The following is a 20,809-nucleotide window of genomic DNA, read 5'->3' on the forward strand; positions in this document are numbered from 1 at the left end:
ATAGTAGAGAAGTGTGCACATAGCTTTCACATGGACATAGGATCTTGGTATCCTCTGGCTTATCTTTATATGCAAATTCCAGAAATCCATCCACACCAGCTACGTACTCCGAAGTTCCTCTTGGATAACACAAAAGCAACTTGATAGCTTCTAAAGCCATATCAACACTGTATAAAGAGTTTAGTCTAGATAAGCGATCTAACAAAAAAAAATCCGACCATGCATCAAACAAGATGGCAGTATTATCAAGCATCTCAAACAGTAACATGAACATCAATAATACTATGCTAAAAGTATTATCACCGGCATAAATTAGAAAAGTTGCAAAATAACAGATTTTTCCCCAGCTGTAACACAAAGCATTGCCATAGCAAGGTGCAGCCATGATACTAGTATTATTGTAATCCACGAAAAATTAGATAAAGGGGATAGACTTTCAACACATAACCAAGTTGGCATGCACAGCGAAACAGAGATAAAATTGCTATGGCTGCAGCAGCCATTAGGAGAACTTACCAATGGGACTCCCACAGACATAGATGGCGTTAGCAAACGGAGGAAATCCTGACAAGATTGATTGAGCTCAGACCTTGGGACGGTGGTAGGCCGCATCCAAATCACAGGAGGCAGCGGAGACGAATCTGGAGAATAAAAACGATTTAGAGATTTATCTGATTATGGGTGAAGCTAGGTGGACAAAAAATTTCGGTACTCAATCTGCCTGAGATTCTTACCTGCGTCCTGTTAAGGATTTGGAGAGGACGAGGGGTTTGGATGGAGGAAGGAGATGGCCGTGTCCTGTTAGGGATCTGGAGAAGATTGTGGGGGATCTGGAGTAGAGGAAAGAGATACCTGGAAGGAGGAAGTCGTGGAGGAAGAGGAATTTGGAGACAACTACAGGCAGTTTGGATCGGAAGGAGATCTCTTCTCGGTTTGTTTCGCGCGACTTTTTTTTTCAACGGTGCTTTCTCGGCGATTATTTCTTTGGTATTTATACCTTCTCTATAAATATTGGTTTAATGGAAAAAACTATTCAGAACTTAGCACAAAACTTTTGCAGTTTATTGTCGTTTAAGAAAACTAGATTAATCAATGAATAGTTTAATTATTTGTCAGATTGTGACCGCGAGACTGATTAGATCATATAAGTGCATATGAGATTATTTGCAACGTATAATTTGCAACAAATATATGTGTTGCTACGGAAATTAATTGCAACATACAATTTGCAACACCTATATTTGCGTACCTATGAAAACTAATATTAGCGAATTGAGTTTTCAACGCATATATTCGTAGCTATGAAAATTATTAGTAACACATATTTAAAGCGTTGCAAAGTATGCATTGCTAAATCGGGGTAGTTGTTGTAGTGACGGGGCCAAAGAATTCTACTCACCACAGGTTTGATGTGTCCGATCTTGCGGATTTTGAGTTTGTATCCTCGCAGATCTGTTCTTACAGATTTGATGAGTTTTTGTCGGTGTGCCATGGTGCTTTCGGTGGCATGGTCTTTTGTGGCTTTGAAGTGCTTCTCTGGTTTTCTTGTGAGATCTTGCGGTTCGACAGCTAGTACTTTTAGGGGATCATATCCGGCCCAAGTACGTCCAACGCTCATAGCTTCTCGTATTTTTTGATAGGCGACTCGAGGGGCTTTCTGAAACCTTTGAAGGCAGTCAACTTCGTGCAGGGGTATAGTGGCGGTGTTGCCGCTCACGTCTAATTGCAGTCTCTTTGCAAAGATTAGTATCACGGAGAAGATTTTTCCAAAAGATTTCATTTGTAATTCTTAATTATAAGAGTTGCTTTGTAATTTTTTGTGTTTATGATCCAGAGTATTGTACATGTAACGATTGTGGAGTTTGAATAAAGTTATGGGTTATTCAAAAAAAGCCATTAACGTGGGATCCTCTCAAAAAAGAAGAAGTAATTAACGTGGTAAGAAAAGCATAACTAAAATCTAACGGGCTAACCAGTCAACTGAGATTTTAAGGGGAAAAGTGGAAAATAACCGAAATGCAAAACTTGAGCGAAATTGACCCTTCATCGTTGAGATTGTAGTCAGATGGGTGTTCCATACATGCATGGTGGGTATTGGAACAACTCAGCATTTTCTAAAAGGAAAAATACGCCATGTATAGATTTGCGGCCATGTCGCATAAGCTACGAAGCCAAAAAGAAAAAAAGGGATTGGTGAGATAGATCGATATATAACGTATACCTTACAATAAGAAAAGTCAGAGGAATCTGGTGACCAAACATTTCTAGATTGAAGGCCTGTTGTGTCCAGTTACTATTTGTGGTTGGCAGTCAGCTAATCAATACACACAGTGACATGCAGACGTATCGTGAGATGACCGCAAAAAATTAAAACGCTTTCCTCATCTTTCAGTGAAGCTAAAAAGCCTCAATAATATATAGGTGGCTTGGACCCGGATCTCGCTATCAGGCCGAGCCGGCAGCCTCGATATATATTAGAAAAGCGGTATCTATAGAGTGAAACCAAATTGCTAGCTTGCTTGGGTTAACTGCATATAGAGCTGCCATGTGAATATAGTGTACTATCTATTTAGTTCATTTAGTTCCTGACGAGGGATAGTACCATGGTTTTAAATAGCGCACTATTTTCTCGCTATAGCGTCGCTATAGTATATTTGAAAACCCGACGTTACGTTTAAGTAATTTTTCTAACTATGCCTCTAATCTCGCTATTAGCATGCTAAATGACGTTAAACGCTATTTCGTGTAGCGTCGTTAAATATTTTTGTGTCCAAAATCCAAATAGTACCATGTCGGTCTAAAACCCAGGCCCAAAATCTCTCAGTCTCTCTTAGATCTAACACACTCGAGCAACAACGCGATCACTAACCGGCTCCAACCCGAGGGCAGCGGCGGCAGATCCTCCAATTCGTGACCAGCAGCGGGGGCGGCAGCTCCTTCCTCCAGCTCGCGATCGGACGCCTTTCCAACAGGTCGCGACAGTGGCAGCACCTCTAGTCCTTTAATTATGCCTCATATCTGTGTTTATCTTATGGATTTTGTCTTGTAAACGATTGGAGAACCTTTTAGTACGTTGTTATGCTAATTTTTTTAATTTTGGGCTATATTTGCTTTATTTATTTTGCAAAACGCTATTTAAAATAGCGGCCGCTAGCGTTTATAGCATCCGGAGGAGACCGCCCCTAAATGTCGTAGCGTGACTTTTAAAACCATGGATAATACTGTTGAGTGAGCGAATTAAAACATTACACGTGGACCGGAGAGATAGGGCGGCCGACATGCATCAGCTAGAATTGTGGTATGCAGCTAATTAGCATCCACGTACGCCACACACCAATCTCGTGGCCAGACAGCATATTCTAATTTGAACCGCTCAGAATCGTGGTTGGGTCCATCTCGAGAGCTTACGTCTTCGTCAATACGTACACATACAGTGACATGCAGACGTTCACGTGAGAAGATGCATGTCTGCCTACAGGAGCATTCATGTGTATTACCTTGCATCTTGACGGAATAGGACGCGGACAAATCATCAAAGTCCTAATTATATGATCAGATATATATGTCGCAAAGAAGCCACCAAATCCATGGAATCAACAGCATCACCATTAAGACTAGGATCCATTAGCAGATCAAACAAGGTGGAAATATGCAATGTCGCGTCTAAGAAGCGATCTGGTTCGTTTGGTGGCGGCAGCGACAGGGAATTCTTGATATGAAAAAAAAAGCATGGTTATAACTCATAATTTGTTTTGAAGTCACCAAATTACCTCGCTTAAGTAATTTAGTATATGAAAACCCATTATTAAGTTCATTTTCAAAATTATTCTCATCCCTCGGTCTCTGCATTGAGACCAGCCATTTATTTTATTGATAATGGTTTTCACAAGAGTAAAAAAAACAAGCAAACCAAGTGTATGCAAAGCAAAAAAATAATATTGCGAGAATATGCAAAGCAGTTAAGAGTAGACCAGACATAATATGTGGTGGTAGGAGGTTGTAAATGATATGGATGACATAGGAAAACAAGTGTTTGCAAAATGTGGTGGTCAAAGGAGTACGTGTGTGTTAATTAACTGGATCCAGGGTCGGATGCAAGCGGGGGACCCTACTTATGTCCTGTTTCTAACCGATTATGTACTTCTTTGTTCAAAAAATATGCCCACAATTTGACTTAAAAATTTAGAAATTGATCTTTGATCTAGGATCGAACATACCCGAGATCACGTTACAGGGTCCCATGAATTAACTAGGACAGTTGGCTCGTCAGTTTGCTTTGATGAAATATATACAAGATGCCAACTCATGTAGCTATCTAGTGACCACAGAGTACACAGGAGTCGGTACCAGGAGTACTATCTAGGCTACTAGTCAGAGCAACTGAAATCAGCTGACAGCCTCAGAATCTCATATCTGGCTGCCGGGAAGGAATAATTGCTGGAGTTGTAGCTAGAGCAAGATTCCTTCCAAACATGATGAGCCTTTCGCTGATGGTCCGCCCGTCCACGACGACGGAGCCACGGAGCCTTTCGGTTAAGCAATTTTGTATATCAAGACCCATTATTATGTGTTTTTTTCTCCAAAAATTATGTGCATTTCTGTGTCTCTGAATCGAACGTTGTACGCAGCTATTTATTTATCGTTAAAGGTTTTCATAAAGAGAGTAGAGAACAGAAACAAGCAAACCAAGTGTCATCAAGCATTGTGCGCAGCCATTTATTTATCGTTAAAGGTTTTCACAAGAGAGTGTCAAAAAAGACAAACAAGCAAACCAAGTGTGCGCAAAGCAATTAATAGCAGACCAGACATAATATGTGGTGGTAGAAGGAGCATGATATGCGTGACATAGGAAAACAAGCGTTTGCAAAATGTGGTGGCCCAAGGAGTACATGTGTGTTAACTGGATCCAGGTACCGATGCAACCGGCGGATCCTACTTATGTCCTGATTCTAACCCATTATTTACTTGTTTGTTCAAAAACTATGCTCAAAATTTCAGAAATTGATCTTTGTTAAGTTGGTCTTTTTGGAATTGTCGAAATGATTTGATTTTTCACAAAAGATTTCCATTTTTTGCAATTGGTTCTTGGGGCGTCTCATTTGCTCCGTATATGGTCCCTGCTTCTTCAGCCGGAGGCATAAGGGTCTATGGAATCGAGGTGCAACTGACTGGAGACAGTAGCATGAGATTTCTTGTGCTGGTTTGAGTGGGCGCACAGAACTTAGACTATAGGATGTGTGATTTTGTTTTGCTTGTCTTTCTTTTATTGTACTTTGGAGACATGTACGTTGAATGATTTATAATAATTTGATTGTTGTGGCAACAACCGATGCAGAGGCCAGGGCTTTATTCTCCTTTTTGAAAAAGAAAAAAAGTTTAGCATCCCATACAGGGTCCTATGAAATAACTAGGACAGCTGGCTCGTCAGTTTGCTTTGGCAGAAATATATACAAGATGTTGTAAAAAAAAAGAAATACATACAAGATGTTATTTAAAAAAAAATGCTCACTCTGATTCTAAATTCTTGACTCAAATTTGTCCAAATATGAATGTGTCTATTCTTAAAAAACGTCTAGATACAAGTAATATTTCGTCAACAATTTAAGATCGAAGGGAGTATATACAAGTGACCTACACGGTGCACGGTAGTCAGTACCAGGAGTACTCGCCGCTAGGCTACTAAGTCTAGAGGTGCAACATGGTGACCCTTAGGGTACCTTTTGACCCTTCTTAGTTCAGACAAATGAACTAGTTTTTTTAAAAAGTTGTGTCATTTTAAAACTTTAGTTCATTTGGTTGAACTAAGAAAGATCAATGGGTACCCTGAACGTCACAAACTTGCAGCTCTAACTAAGTCGGACCAACTGGAATAACTGAGAGCCTTTCCGTGAGCAAGTCCCCAACGGTGGATTCTGAGAGTGGTGTGGAATCGAGGGAGAGGAAACTGTCTGTGTGCGGCCGACCAGCAACGAGACAGAGGCCAGGAATGCATCCATGCAGGGACGACTTAGAGATATTTACATGATGTGAGAGTGTGAGACTATACATAGGAAGAAGAAAAGCCAGCAGTTTTTTTTCTCGAAAAGAAGAAATACCTCCGGCCTCCGCATCGATCGATGCACACATTCAGAAAAGCCAGCAGCTAGCTAGCAATATTATTGAGCAGGAAAGAAACAGATATATATGTTGTGGAGACAGGCGGTTAAGCTACCATCCACGTAAAACATGCCACAGCAATCTCGTGGTTGCTACATCGGGGGTCCCCATCGTACGTCTTCATCGGTATGTACAGCGTGACTTGCAGACGTACACGTGAACGTCGTCCTTATTTCTTTTCGATGACGAAGCTCAGATGACGCAATTAAACCCCATCATGCATAATTACCATGGTCCACTGTTGTTGCATGGTGTGTTGCATGGAAAATCAGGAAAAAACTATTATTACCCTTACGAGGGTTAATTTAAGATTTCTGTAAACGAAAATATTTGATTAAATTTCCCAAAAACCCACATACTTTTGTGGTTAGGGTTGTGGTGGAGCTGCACAACGACGCCTTCAAGAAAAAAGCGACGCCTCATTATTATGTTTTTTTTTCAGAAATTATGTGCACTTCTCTGTCTTTGCATCGAACATTGTATGCAGCTATTTACTTATCGTTAAAGGTTTTCATAAAGATAGTAGAAAACACAAACAAGCAAACCACAAGTGTCATCAAGCATTGTAGGCAGTCATCTCTTTATGAGCTCTTTTATTTATCGTTAAAGGTTTTCACAAGAGAGTGTAATAAAAGACAAACAAGCAAACAAGTGTGGGCAAAGCAATTAATAGTAGACCAGACATAATATGTGCATGGTGGTAGAATAGAAGGAGCATGATACGAGTGACATAGGAAAACAAGCGTTTGACTGGATGCAGGTACGGACGCATGCAACCGGTGGATCCTACTTATGTCGATCCCAATTCTAACTCATATTTACTTGTTTGTTCAAAAAATATGCTCAAAATTAGACCTGAAAATTGGTGAAATTGATTTCTGTTAAGTTGGTCTATTTAAAGCCGTCGAAATGATTTGGTTTTTCACAAGAGAAGTTCCCCATTATTTTTTGCAGGTGGTTCTTCAGGCGTCTCAATTGCTTCATATCTGGTTCCTACTTCTTCAGCTGAAGTCACATGGGTCTATGGAATCTGAGTGCAACCAGCAGGAGACGGTAGCACAGGAGTTCTTAAGCGGGTTTGAGTGGTGTACACAGCTCTTAGACCAGAGGATGTGTGATTTTGTCATGCTTGTCTTTCTTTTGTTATACTTTTGAAACGATAGGACGGGAGTTAGTAGGACAGCTGGCTCGTCAGTTTGCTCTGGCAGAAATATATACAAGATACCAACCCATGTAGCTATCTAGTGACCACACCGTGCACAGTAGTTCAGTACCAGGAGTACTCGCCCGGCTACTGTATAGTCAGACCAGCCGAAATCAGCTGAGAGCCTCAGATGAGATCTGCCTGCCTGGAACCAATAATAGTTGTTAAGCAGGTTACTAGAGAGGAAGACTCGGACGTACACGATGAGCCTTTCGGTAAGCAAGTCCCCGCCGGTGATGGTCCGCCCGTCGACGCTGACGGAGCCGGCGAAGAAGGCGACGACCCAAGTGCAGCTGTCGTCGTGGGACAGGAGCTACGTGGGCTTCCAGGTGACGGCCGTGCTCATCTTCGACGGCCCAGCCCAGCAGCGGCCCATCGAGGCCATCAAGAAGGGCCTCTCCAAGGCGCTCGTCCCCTACTCCCCCATCGCCGGCCGCCTCGCCCCCGCCGCCGGAGCCGGAGACGAAGACGATCTCCCGCTCCAGATCGAGTGCACGGGCGAGGGCGTCCCCTTCGTGGCTGCGTCCGCGGAGTGCGCCCTGGCGGACCAGGAATGGCTGCACGGCGGCGTGCCTGTCCCGGGGAGCGCGCTCTACGACCTCGCCTCCTACTACCCGGCGCCGGAGCCGGCGCGCACGGAGCCCTTGCTTGTGATGCAAGTCACGGAGTTCTCCTGCGGGGGGTTCTCCGTGGGCGTGACGTGGAACCACGCCCTGGCCGACGGCGACGGCATGGCGCAGTTCCTGCAGGCCGTCGGCGAGCTCACCCGCGGCGCTATCCAGACGCCGTCCGTGGCGCCGGTGCGGGACGGCGGCGAGGTCCCTCTGCCTGCGCTCTCGCCGGCGGTGGTCGCCGGGAAGCAGTGGCTGATGCTGGACCGCGGCGGCGGCGCCATGGACGACGACGACATGGTCTACCTCGACGTCACCATCCCCAATCGCCTCATCGACCGCATCAAGTCAGACTACAAGAATCACGACCCTTCGTCCTACTGCACGACCTTCGAGGCCGCCATCGCCGTGCTCTGGCAGTGCCGCACGCGCGCGATCGGCACGGGCTCCATGGCCATGGCGCCGCTGGCCTTCTTCGTGAACGTGCGCAAGGGCGTGGGCGCGGCGGCGGGGTACTACGGAAACTGCGCCGTGGCGCAGGTTGCCATGGCGACGGGCGCCGAGGTGGCCGGCGGCGACATCTGCGACGTGGTGAGGCTGATCAAGCGCGCCAAGGAATCGGTTCCCGAGCTGCTGCGGCGGGAGGGCGGCGGGGCCGTGGAAGGGATGGCGGAGATGGGCGAGGAGGAGACGGCGGCGCTCTTCGGGTACAACGCATTCATGGTCACCAGCTGGCGGAACATCGGCTTCGACCGCGCCGACTTCGGCGCCGGCGCTCCCGCCAGGGTCGTCGGCCGGTGGCAGCAGTCCACTGTGCCCGGGTGCATGGCCTTCCTCGCCTGCAGGGCTGCCGGCGCCGGAGAAGACGGAGGGGAGAAGATGCTCACGCAGTGCGTCAGGGCAGAGCACGCGGCCGCGTTCCTCGCCGAGATCGACAAGCTCGCCTCCTATGCTGCCTCTGCACCCGTAGCCGTAGCAACTGCATCTGCATGAATATTATTTCTGTTCTGTGTGCATCTTTCTCTCCTTCCTGAATCCTGACCTCTATTTCTGTTGGTTTTTGAAATGAATGGATTTGTTACTCTATGTTCTCTCCGTCTCACATTAAGTGATTCAAATTTATCTAAATATGGCTAGGAAAATAAAAAAAATAAAAAAATGGAGCTGTTGCTTTACTTAAGCCTCAAAGAATATGTTTGGTCCGTCCAGGCATATATAGACTGATGAGGCTAATGCACGAGAGGCAACGATGCTTTGGAAAATCAGTACTGTTAATTTCTTGTAGTAGTGTGTTTGATCAGTAGAGTTGTATTCCTATTAATTGTGAACTCGGTGCGCTGAAATTTTATTTGTGATTTCCAGCAAGAATTCGAGAAAAAACTATTCTACTGCTTCAGATGGACATTCCTGTCAAACCTGCAGTATTACTTCTTTGTTCCTCAAATATAATTAGCTGGCATCAATTAATATCATGGTTGTTGCAACTACATTTTTTTGGGACCTTGTACTGAATGCTGCAAATTAATATCATGGTCCTATCTACATGCATGCATGATCAGTGTAGCACCAGATACTGCAAACTGGTATCATTTATCTACATGCATGATCAGTGCCGATCGAAAAGACTTAGAATCTTGTTGAGATTTCGCTTAAGTTTTCTGAGATGTCTGTGGGGAACCAAAGTAATTTCAAAATTTCCAGAAACTTGGGCCATTTTGGTGACGACCTCAAAGGTGTCGCGTACGGCATGCATGCGCCAGATTTTCAAGCGGTGCATTATTGTAACAGTACAGTACGAGCAAGCAAATAATTGTACGAGTAGCAAAGCAGCACATGGGATGGGAGTTCCTGCCTGAATGTGGATACGCCTGACGGCAACCAGATCAACACTTAGCACCGCCCTAAAAAATGTCGGGGACAGCCCCATGCGAAAGGCAGCGGCTGTGTACTGGGGTACGTAGCTGGCTCAACCACACCACTAATCGCTTCTCAGGAGTAATAAATCGATCGATCATCCATTCACTACAAACCAACAGCTCGACACAGGCTTCTGTAGCAAAAAGATCCCAAATCCCACCATACAAATCAAGATCAACCCCTGCCGGCGCCGGAGGAAAGGAGATCAAAAGAAGTCTGTACTACGCACAAGATCTGCTACAGCAGGCCCGAAAGAACGGCGTGGCCGATGACAGACGCGGCCTGCAGCTCAGTGCCAAGGCCGACCAGGCCGAGGACGCGCTGGACGAGCTCCACTACTTCATGATCCAAGACCAGCTCGACGGAACCCGGTACGCGGTGCCGGATCTGGGTGATCATGCTCGCCACGGTCGCCATGCTCTTCGCCACACCGTCAGTAACTGTCTTTCATGCTTTTCTTGTTCGCCTATGCACCAAGATCATGATCAAGCTGCTGCTGCTGTTACCCATAAATCACGCAATCCAACCAACTCTGCTAGTGCTAGTAGTGGAAATAATGGACCAGCTGATAATTCGCCATTCGACAGAGTGGCAAATGTCCAAGAAAATTAAGTTGGTCATAGAGCAAATACTTCCCCTTTGTGACACGACAGATATTCCTTTGTACATAACCACGTTAGCAGATTAGCTGCAGCAGCAACCACCTTGAGAAGATGAGCTACCCGCACCTCCAGCTTGGCCGGGACTACATATCCAACTTTGATTCCGTAAGGCTGCAAATTCGACAAAATATGTATTAGATCATACTCATGTGGCGGTAACAAGATACATGTTACAAGCAAGCAAAATATTTTGGAGAGCAGGACAAGGTTCCTGGTGGCAAATGGCATTTTCACTATCAGAGAATTGCTAGTTTCCAGAAAAATGGTTTCTCTGCTAATCCTTGGACGCTAACAGGTAACAAGAGTGCAAGGTCTTAGTTGATAGCAAGTTTCAAGAGATCAAGGACAAACAAGAGTGCAAGGTCTTAGTTGATAGCAAGTTTCAAGAGATCAAGGGCAAACAGGCACTCTTGTCTGCCAAATGTTGATCACCAGCTCGGTGTACTCATGCAGCGCGATCTCGCAGATGTTGTCTGGATCCTTGGAGAGTTGGCCTACTGCGAGACTGAAACAGTAAAAAAACAAAACAAAGAGATCACAAGCTGATGCTAGAGACTAAACAGAGAAAACTGCGGCTCGATCCATTTCACTATTTGATAAAATCAACAAAAAAAAAATCAAATTCCGATTGTCATCTAATTGGAACCACAACTTCGTTAGAACATGTACAATATATTTGACCAAAAACATCTAAAAGGATTGAGCCGTTTAATACAGATCTCAGAAAATTCAGGAAACCCTAGAGAAAGGAAAATTTTGAGGAACATTCAAATTCAATGATAACATACATGCACAAATCAATTGTTGATTCTTCATAGGTTTGCACTTACAATGACAGTAAAGATGAAGGTCGCTGGCAGTAGCTCGAGTCCCCTGGCTGTCAGCTACAACCTTCAAGCTGTTTTGCTTGCACAGCGGTCGCAAAATAGTTGGGTCGTGTAGTATTTGCAGTATGTCAGGTGTTCTTGTGTGCGTTTGTTCCTGCTTGTGACTCGATAGGAGGACTTCGCTCACTGTCCGTAAAACTCTGTTTCAACTCTGCTTAGTGAAATACTGGTATGATGCTGTTCGAGAATAAAAAAGACACAGCCTTCAAGCATTGGCAAACAAAATGATAACACGTGAAAGAATGAGGGACACATGGTAAAGCACGACAATATCATAATCTGTTTCACAAGGCATGACTCAAAAGTTCTCTAAGCTTACTTTATAACATATATCTGCCTTCCTACCTAAAAACAGATGTGCAATTTCATTTTCTCTATGTGCTTCATATTGATAAATCTATTATCCATGCTCATTAGGCATAATCAACATTTTTTCGTCAGCAAGTTGAGAACCTATCATGATACGATGTGCATATACATGGAGATTAAAGGACCCGCTGTTTACCTCATGGCCATTATTCCCTCAAACACCTCCTGCGCGAGTCTGATGTTGCAGATGGAAACTTAAAGATAGTAACTTAATATCAGACAGATAGTAACTCAATATCAGACAGAACATGATTTTAGCATTTTACAAATATAAATTAGCTGGACGAGCACCGTACAACTGGACAGATTTTCATTGATCTGGCAGCCTGGTGCACGTAGCTCCCGCTTGCGCAGGGTCCGGGAAAGTGTCCGACCACTTTGGATCTTTTGTACGCAGCCTTTACCTGCATTTGTGCAAGAGGATGTTTACAGGACTTGAGGTCACAAGGCAACAGCTCTACCGCTGCGCCAAGGCTCCCCTTCTGGGCAATGAAATATATAGAAGCAAATTTAGCTGAACACACAAAGGCCCCAACGTCATTGTACAGTATTGTCAACATACAAAAGATCTTTCCTAGAAACATACAACAAATGCTTTGATGTTCATGTACGAAAAGATTACAGCGTATATATGGAATTACAGCGTATATATGGAGGCCTAACAACATCTGACTACTTTCGTGGCCAACCACCTGCATAAATTCACAGGGTGCACACACACATTCAGACAGGAGAAATGAAATGCATATGCATCTAATGGTAGATCAGATAAGATGGAGATATCACCGGGCAAAAGAAACATATTACTAATAAAAATGTCGTTGCCAACTCGGAACTCTTACACAAGAAAACATAGGGAAGGCAATACATTAACTTAGTCCCAGTTGAGTGTAGACATTATTTTAAATAAACATATAGAAAGGCAAGAGAGTCACAACTGAGAGAAAACTAAACATTAATACCACGACATTCAAAGCCAAAATGCCACAGGATTCACATTGCAAGGTGCTTCCACAGGCACCTCGTAGGATTGCACCGCACTCTTGGCAGCCGTCAGGTCTCCATTCATGTCAGAGCTGAGAGAGAATGTCGTCAAACGACAACATGAGCTTAGGGGGCACTTGTCTGTCTGATCCAGCTGTTTCCACTCCTCCAGCCACTTGTGCACATCCCCATTGCTGGCGCATGACTCCACAAGACAGAACCTGCTTTCTCCCAAGTAGACTAGTGTAGTGCCTAAAAGACTCTCATCTGGGTCCTTGCTTGACAGATTCTCCTCGCTGAACCACACGTGTTTATCATCACCGCCTAACCACCTGCAGAAGCAGAGGTGGCCTTTGAAGGCGTCTGCGTCTTTTGGGAGCCCAACAATCTAGATGGGCCCATCTGATGTTTATTCCCTTCTTCCTTATCCTGTAGCATCTAATTATATTAATCGCCAAAAATATTAGATCTCATCTATAATAAGGTTCAGTTTGGCTTTAGTGAACTGTGTTGCGCTGAATTTATTTTATAATATGTTTTTAGTTGTGAAAAAATACACACGGAAGCGGTGAAAAGTTGGTTAGCCAAAAAAGAAAAGAAAGCAGAAGCTGGTTGAAAGGCTGGATTATCATAATCCAACTCAATACCAAACTTACCGTAAGTAGTTAACGTCACAGTGGTTAGTGGTGGGTGCTAGATTGACTTAGTGTGAGTGAGAAACTGTTGAAACGTCACACTGAAGATGCCAAAAATGGTAAAGCCAGATTGAGTTTTATCAGGTGAGTCATTACCAAACAACCTATGTTTATACCTACGAGCATACGCATCGCCTGGCTGTGCATAAATCTCATAAAAGTCGATTGTACATATGTATAATTACGCATCGCCCAACTGTGCATAAATCTCACAAAAGTCGATTGTACATATGTATAATTATGTCTACTATTCGATCTACACTAAATGCAAGGCTCTTGAGTTCCAAGTTAAGAGCTTGGTTCGTTAAGAGCTCAGATCGTTAACGATTTGAGACCATTGTTCGGCTCGGTTCGATAAGAACTCACGAGCGCTTGTGAAGCTCGTTAAGATAAATATATGGCATGCTGATATAAACTTTTTGGCATGACCTATTTTTTTTAGATAAATATTGACATCAAACAAAATAAGTTCCTGTAGCCACTCAAAAGGATGTACAAGCGCTCGCCGAGCTCGTTCATTAAGATCGTTAAAGGAAGTTTGGTTTGTTTTTTTAGTTAACGAACCGAGCCCTTAACGAACCGAATTAGCGAGCGTTTAATAGGATTATGGAACTTCGATCTTTTTGTGTCCAGGCCTATCTGAGGATTCCAAATGGGGTCTTACATGAATGGAAGAGGAAGTATTATATAGAGAGTTTTTATGGTACCTGTATACCGCTGACCTCCTCTGAGCAGTATATCAGATCTAGCCGTTGATTCAAAACGTAATTATAGATCTAACTGTGGGGTAGTTTGGTCTTTTGACGAGGAGTTATTAACTCGATCATGACAGCCCTTCTGTCCATCACCAGAGACTCCCCTCCGAAACTACACGATGAGACACGACCTCTGCCGCCGCCGCCGCCACAGCTACCTGCCCGTGCCCCAAGAATTCGGCGCCACCGCATTCCCGTGCAGTTGTTGTCAGCCTGCTTCTCTGTGACCGATCTCCAGGCGCTGCTCAAGAGATTGCGAGTTACTGACGACTGACATGGTCTTCGATCATGAACAAGACTGACAACTTGATCTATGATGAGTACTCGTTCATTAATTGATGTAGATAGGTTCTGGACAAGGTTGTCTATTTGTGATGCTACTTCGTGGAGGAATAATTGGCGAGAGATGGTTTCTTCAATCTGATTGTTAAGTACAGTCAGGTGAACAATTGTAATGGAAATTATACGTTACTTCTCTTCAGTTGGGATCATGGGAATTAATTCTTGGTTTACTAGTTTATGAATTTATGTTTTTGTTTGTAAGCAGTGATATCAATTGATCGCTTGCCGCCGCACGTTGCTCAGGAACGCCACCGGCGCCGGTAATTCGTCGTCGTCGTACCCGTCCTCGGCGCACGTCGTGATTGCCCGGGTGCGGCTCCGCCAGAGCAGCGCCGTGACGGCCTCGAACACCGTGCAGGGCTGCTCCTCATCGCCATGGCCGTGCTTCCACTCGGCTCTGACGCGGGCGATCAGGCTCCAGGGGATGGTGATGTCGAGGCTGGCCATTTCCTTGCTGGCACTTACGCCCATCATGGCCCTCCGTGCAGCGACCGTCGACGGCGGGAGGCACGGGAGGAGCGACGACGATCTCACGGGGACGACGGACGGTGGCGATGACACCCCGCGGGCGAACTCGCCGACGGCCCGCAGGAACTGGGCCATGCCGGCGCCGTCGGCCATGACGTGGTTCCACGTCACCCCGACCACGAACCCGCCGCAGGAGAACTCCGTCACCTGCATCAGCACCAACGGGTCCACCACAGGGCGGCACAGGTCAGCAGGGTAGCCCACGGCCAGGTCGGCCATGGATGCCGCCTTGAGCGAGAAGTAGTCGTCCAGGACGCAGCTGGCCGAGGCGCCCACGAAGGACACGCCCTCGCCGGTGCACGCGATGCCGCAGCCGTCGGCGGTGAGGCGGCCGGCCATGGGGTGGTAGTGGCCCACGCCCAGCGCCTGCGACACGGCCTTCTTGATGCTCTCCACGGGGTCCTTGATTGGGCGGTCGAAGACGAGGAGCAACGTCACCGGGAAAGGAGCGAAACACCTGTCGAAAGAGGACAGATCGATGGTGGACTGCCGGTAGTGGTCGTCGTTGGCTCCGACGACCACAACCGGCGAGGACTTGCTCACTACTGCTAGTGGTGCTACCTCTCCCATTGTTGCCAACATAGACTGAATTTGATAGCCAGCCTTTTGTATGTTGCCTGCCGTCTACTTATAAGTGTACACTTGTAGGGTTTATCTGCTCCATATATAGCTGAGCTGCGAGCCTGTCAATTATCGTTGCTAAACCAGAGGACTTCATTTGTATAATTATAAGTAAATATATACGGAGTATATTATTTGTGACGAGTTGTTGGTGTTTCATTTTCTTTCTCGTAAAAAGTAGCATTTCGCAACAGTCCAAGATAGCAATTAGCATCTAACTTTATTAATTGTTCAAAACTATTGGATTCCATCTGTGTTTAATTAACGTACGAGTGGTTAAGAGCATCTCTTCACCAATTTTAAGGATAAGAGAAACATCTTCTTTTAGATTTACGTTGCCTTTTTGTTAACCGAAATAGCAGGTGCTCTGCCTTTGTATTAAGAAGAGGGAAAACATCCAGTTACAATCAGAAAAATTGAAAACAGAAAAAAGATCCGCTGTACAAAGATTAAAAACTGTTTCCCAAAAGCTCTTTCAAACTCAGCAATTCCATCGATCTTTGATTTGGCCTTTCAGGTCCCATGGAGTTCTTTTCTTTCCTTCAAATGTTCTTCTGTTCCTCTCAACCCAGAGATTCCGAACTATGTAGGCGGCCACCGTAATCTGATTTTTGATTTCAGCATTGTTCCTTGCCCCACTTGTCACTTTTATCCACCACTTTTTAACTGAAATTGCCTCAGCAGCCCGAGCCACTCTTATATTTTCATGGGAGAAGAAGAACCAAACCTCTTTTGCATAAGGGCAGTCCAGAAATAGATGCCTTGCCGATTCAAAGGTTTGATCACATAACAAGCATTTGACATTGTGAGGCCAATCCCTAGCCCGAAGCCGATCCGCCGTCCAAAGCCTGTTCTGGATCAGAAGCCAAAGAAAGAATTTTATTTTCCCCTCAGCCCGAATGGCCCAGATCCTCTCAAGCTGCGGCTGCAGCTTTGGAATTCTTGCGCTGAAAAGGAAATTATATGCAGATTTGGCTGAGTATTTTCCATTCTTGTCAGGCTTCCACGCAATCATATCCGGACTATTTGACAGCACCAAAGAATGCACTTTCTCCCATATTTTAATGAAGGAGTCAATCTGATCTTCAGTGTTCATTCTCTGCAACCCAGCCATCCATTTTCGTCCCTCCAATCCTTGCCGAACAGTGATCTTCTTCCTTCTTGCAAGTTTAAAAAGATCAGGCGCCGCATCGCAGAATGCTTCCCCATCACGCCACCGGTCAGTCCAGAAGAAAGCCGTCTGTCCGTTTTCAACTGAAATGGCAATGCATGCTTGAAAAATCGCCTTGTTAGTAACATCACAAGGTATAGCAACCCCTTTCCAAGGCCTATCCCCCGGCATCCATTGCAGCCATATCCATCTCAAGCGCAGGGCTCTACTGAAGCACTCAGCCACATCCATCCATTGCCGAGATCTTAGAAGGCTTCTGAAATCCAAGTTGCTTGGTCTTGCTGCTGTCGATAGGATTCGGTGGAGACAGAGATCCAGAATTACGTGGATCAAGCATGGGGACGCAAACACAAAATTGTTTCATTTGAGGGCTAATGGCTGACGAAGGAAAAATCATATCCCAGTGTTGAATGGGCCTTCAGGGGAAGTTTTTGACCAGCAGTCTAAAGCAGCGATTCTCCGCAATCATTTCAGAAATTTGCTTGGTTCATCAGTGGCAGGGAATATTTCGTTCAATTGGCAGGCTCTTGGCCTGAACTCAGCTAGCCTGGAACATCTAGATGCTCCTTTCGCTCTAGAGGAATTGTTTGCTACTATTTGTGATCTACCCGCAGAAAAGGCGCCGGGGCCTGATGGTTTTTCCGAGGCTTATTTTAAGAAATGCTGGGACATTGTTAAAGAGGATTTGTTGTTGGCTTGCAATCAAATGCACAATCTCAAGGGTTGGTACTGGAATTTGCTTAACACGGTTCACATTGTTCTCCTCCCTAAAAAAGAGTCGGCTTCGACGATGGCTGATTTCAGACCAGTGAGCTTTTCGTTGTCTTTTCTCCAACGGGTTTTCGAAACTCTGTTCCCGGCCATCTATATGGGCCACCTGTCAACGACTGACATGTTTTTCCTCTTCTTCCTTCTCCTATAAACTTGTGCTCTCCCCATGCCTGACGCGCTGGAGCCCAAATAAGCCCACCGCCGCGACCGCGCTGTGCCACCTACCAGTGGCTCTCCCGCCGTCAAATTAATCCGATCAAATTAGTCGCCACCATCAAAATTTGCGCAAATCTGCATCGATTTCCGCTGCCATTGGTCAGTGAGGGTCGCAGTGGAGAGGGGACGTCGCCCATGGCCGGAGGTGGCTGGCGATGGTAGGACAAAGATGACGTGGCAATGGGTTGGTCAGAGAAAAGTCCTGATCGTGGCAGTTATTTTTCCACGAGAGCTTTTCTAGTTTTTGATAATGGGATGTTGGTTCACTAGAGATTTGGAGATGAGTAGAGAGAATTTTAGCGAATACCCTAATTAGAGATTGGAAATGGGAGATGCAACCTGCTGGGGCATGTTTTCGGCTTGTTTAATTTAGAGAATTGTGACCAAAGAGAGCCGTGACGACTGCCAATTATCATTGTTAAACCAGAGGATTTTGTATACTTGTAACTTAAATTTTATTTATTTGCGACGAGCTGTTAGTGTTTCATTTTCTTTCTCGAGAAAAGGAAAACTATACTTGCGTCCCGGTTATTTTGCAGGAGTCCAAGATAGCAATTAGCATCTAACTTTATTAATTGCCAAAAACTATTGGATTCCATCTGAAGTGGTTAAGAGCATCTCTTCATCAGTTTTAAGGATAAGAGAAATAATTTTGTATAGAATTTTTTGTCTTTCTCCAACAGGTTTTCGTGGGCGCGGAGGACGGCTCCTACGGCAACTGCCTGGCCGTGCAGGCGGTCCAGGCCACGAGCGGCGCCGTGGCGAGCAGCGGCATCGGAGACCTGGTGAAGCTCATCAAGCAAGCCAAGAAGAGGATACCGGCGGACCTGTTCAAGGACGGCGCCGGAGATCATGAGCTGCAGCCGGCCGTTTCGAGCGCAGGTGTTACCAGGTGGTACAAGACGCTGGTGGTGACGAGCTGGAGGAACCTGGGACTGGAGGCGGCGGAGATGGGCGGCGGGAGGCCGGCAAGGGTGATGTGGCAGGCGGAGCAGACCGTGGCGCCGGGCTGCGTCGTGTGCCCGCCCGGCAAGGGGAAGGGCAACGGCGTCAACGTCATGGCGCTCTGCGTCAGGCCGGAGCATGCCGGTGCTTTCCTCGCCGCCCTCCAAGCTTCTTAATTCCATCGTCGGCTGGCTGCTGCCTGTACTTCCTCCGTTCTCAAATTTGTAAAAAAAAAATTAATGTAGTATCTATTTTTTAAAAAGTCTAGATACATATGATATTTCAACAAGAATTATGGAAGGGAGTAAGTATTCATATATGCATGCATGTGGAGAATAAATTCTGTGTACCTTGATGCTGCTGAGAATGCACAAATTAATATATTCCTGCTGTATACTTGGCCCGATCGCCTCCTCTTTCCCTCAGGCTTCGTTTTGCTTATGGTTACACTAAACTTATTAACCGCACAAAACTCAGGAAATTGTTTCACGAATCACTAGCGTTTAGCCTAAATTTCTCCCGATCGATGGAACGGCGCTACATCTTTGTTTTTTAAATAAGGAAAGGCGCTACATACAGATCGGGCCTGTGCAAAGCGTGCGCGAGGTGGCCCAATCGCGTTCTCAAGCGGCACGGGCCTAAGATTTGGCCCAATCACGGTCTCTGGTTGCTTCCTTGCTGGTCCAGGAGAGCGAGAGCTGGAGTTGGGCCGCGGCACCCGATGCAGGTCACTCGGCTATCTGGGCCACTTGGACCGACGGGACGAGCTTCTGTTTTCGTTTCCGACTGAGCGGCGTGGCTTTGGTTGCTGACTTGCATATCCGCCCCATGAAGATCGTCCCGGACTGCCAGATGGTGAATGAGATTAAGTTTCACAAAACGTCAGTTTTCAGGGCGATCTCCTCACGCAGTTCCTGTATTTGCTAATTTGTTCGGAAAAATATAGTTTTGAGTCATAATGTAACAACATGTTCCAAATAACAAGTTTAGGTCTTCTGACAGTTTTTTTTACAGACCAAGCCCACATGTAAGACAACCCTGACCCTCAGCTCGTCTTCAGCCCAACTCTAAACTCAAAGAACAAATTCCAGACCCTTCCCGACCGATTAGAACTCGTGGAGGCAGTTCAAGACGACTTTTGGAAATGACACTTATGAGAAATCAGCAATTTTCAAAGCATCTTCGACAGCATACAATATTTCGAGTACTCAAAACTATTATGAGTAGGAGGGAGATAAATATGAGTCTAATTATTATGATTAGAACTAGTGGAGGCAGTTCAAAACTATTATGAGTCTAATTTTGCTTGCCCAAAAATGAATACCCAAGACTAAGTACCCATATGTTATTGTCTTTTTTCCTCTCATCTGTTTCATCGAACACGTCAGGCGCGTCACAACTCACCGTCAGCTGAACTCTAGACTCAAAAAACAAATTCAAAAAAAAATTGTATGATGCTACGCAGATACATTCAAGTACCTCGATGCAAGCTGATGCCTTGTACAAAAATGGAGGTCGATGCAATTTTCATTAAAAAAAACATGGAGATCGATGCAATTTTCATAAAAAAAACGTGGAGGTCGATGCGCGAGCTGCTCCGCGGGCCGCCCCTCGGCCTGCCGGTCCACGCGCCTGTGCAAAGCGTGCGCGGGGTGGCCCAATCACGGTCTCAATCAAGCGGCAGCGGCAAGATGGGCCTAGGCTTAGGCTTCCTTTTTGGGAGGGAAACAAAAGCCCACGGATCAGGCGCTGGTGGGCTATCTGGGCAAGGACAGCGAGAGGTGGAGTTGGGCCACGGCACCCGACGGAGGATCTGCAGGTCGCTAGGCTATCTGGGAAACTTGGACCGGCTGGAGGAGCTTTCCATCAGGCGCCGTTCCATCAGGGCTGGGCGGCGCGGGGCTCGCAAGTATTGAGATGAGATGGATGGAGTTGGCGCTTGGCGAGCTCGCAGTTATTATAGGTGCCAACGCGC

The 20,809-nt window shown here is 45.7% G+C and overlaps 3 protein-coding genes across 3 annotated transcripts; 2 read left to right on the forward strand and 1 right to left on the reverse strand.

The window, feature by feature from the left end:
* The first annotated feature begins 7,346 nt into the window (after positions 1-7,346).
* On the forward strand, positions 7,347-9,062 carry LOC100835495 (acyl transferase 15). Its single transcript, XM_003580886.4, has one exon. It carries the CDS (start codon positions 7,564-7,566, stop codon positions 8,962-8,964), a length of 1,401 nt encoding a protein of 466 aa, XP_003580934.1. The 5' UTR covers positions 7,347-7,563; the 3' UTR covers positions 8,965-9,062.
* Positions 9,063-14,792: 5,730 nt separating this feature from the next.
* On the reverse strand, positions 14,793-15,793 carry LOC104585484 (acyl transferase 15). The gene has a single exon (XM_010242390.3). It carries the CDS (start codon positions 15,690-15,692, stop codon positions 14,793-14,795), a length of 900 nt encoding a protein of 299 aa, XP_010240692.1. The 5' UTR covers positions 15,693-15,793.
* Positions 15,794-17,692: 1,899 nt separating this feature from the next.
* Positions 17,693-19,010, forward strand: LOC104585485 (acyl transferase 15-like). Its single transcript, XM_010242391.2, has 2 exons — positions 17,693-17,710; positions 18,573-19,010. The coding sequence occupies exons 1-2, from the start codon at positions 17,693-17,695 to the stop codon at positions 19,008-19,010; spliced, it is 456 nt and encodes a 151-aa protein (XP_010240693.1).
* Positions 19,011-20,809: the final 1,799 nt, after the last annotated feature.

Source organism: Brachypodium distachyon, chromosome 5 (assembly GCF_000005505.3).
Source record: "Brachypodium distachyon strain Bd21 chromosome 5, Brachypodium_distachyon_v3.0, whole genome shotgun sequence".
Taxonomy (NCBI): domain Eukaryota; kingdom Viridiplantae; phylum Streptophyta; class Magnoliopsida; order Poales; family Poaceae; genus Brachypodium; species Brachypodium distachyon.

Coding starts and splice junctions, on each gene's coding strand:
- LOC100835495 (XM_003580886.4), top strand. CDS start 7,564: ATGAGCCTTTCGGTAAGCAAGTCCCCGCCGGTGATGGTCCGCCCGTCG.
- LOC104585484 (XM_010242390.3), bottom strand. CDS start 15,692: ATGTTGGCAACAATGGGAGAGGTAGCACCACTAGCAGTAGTGAGCAAG.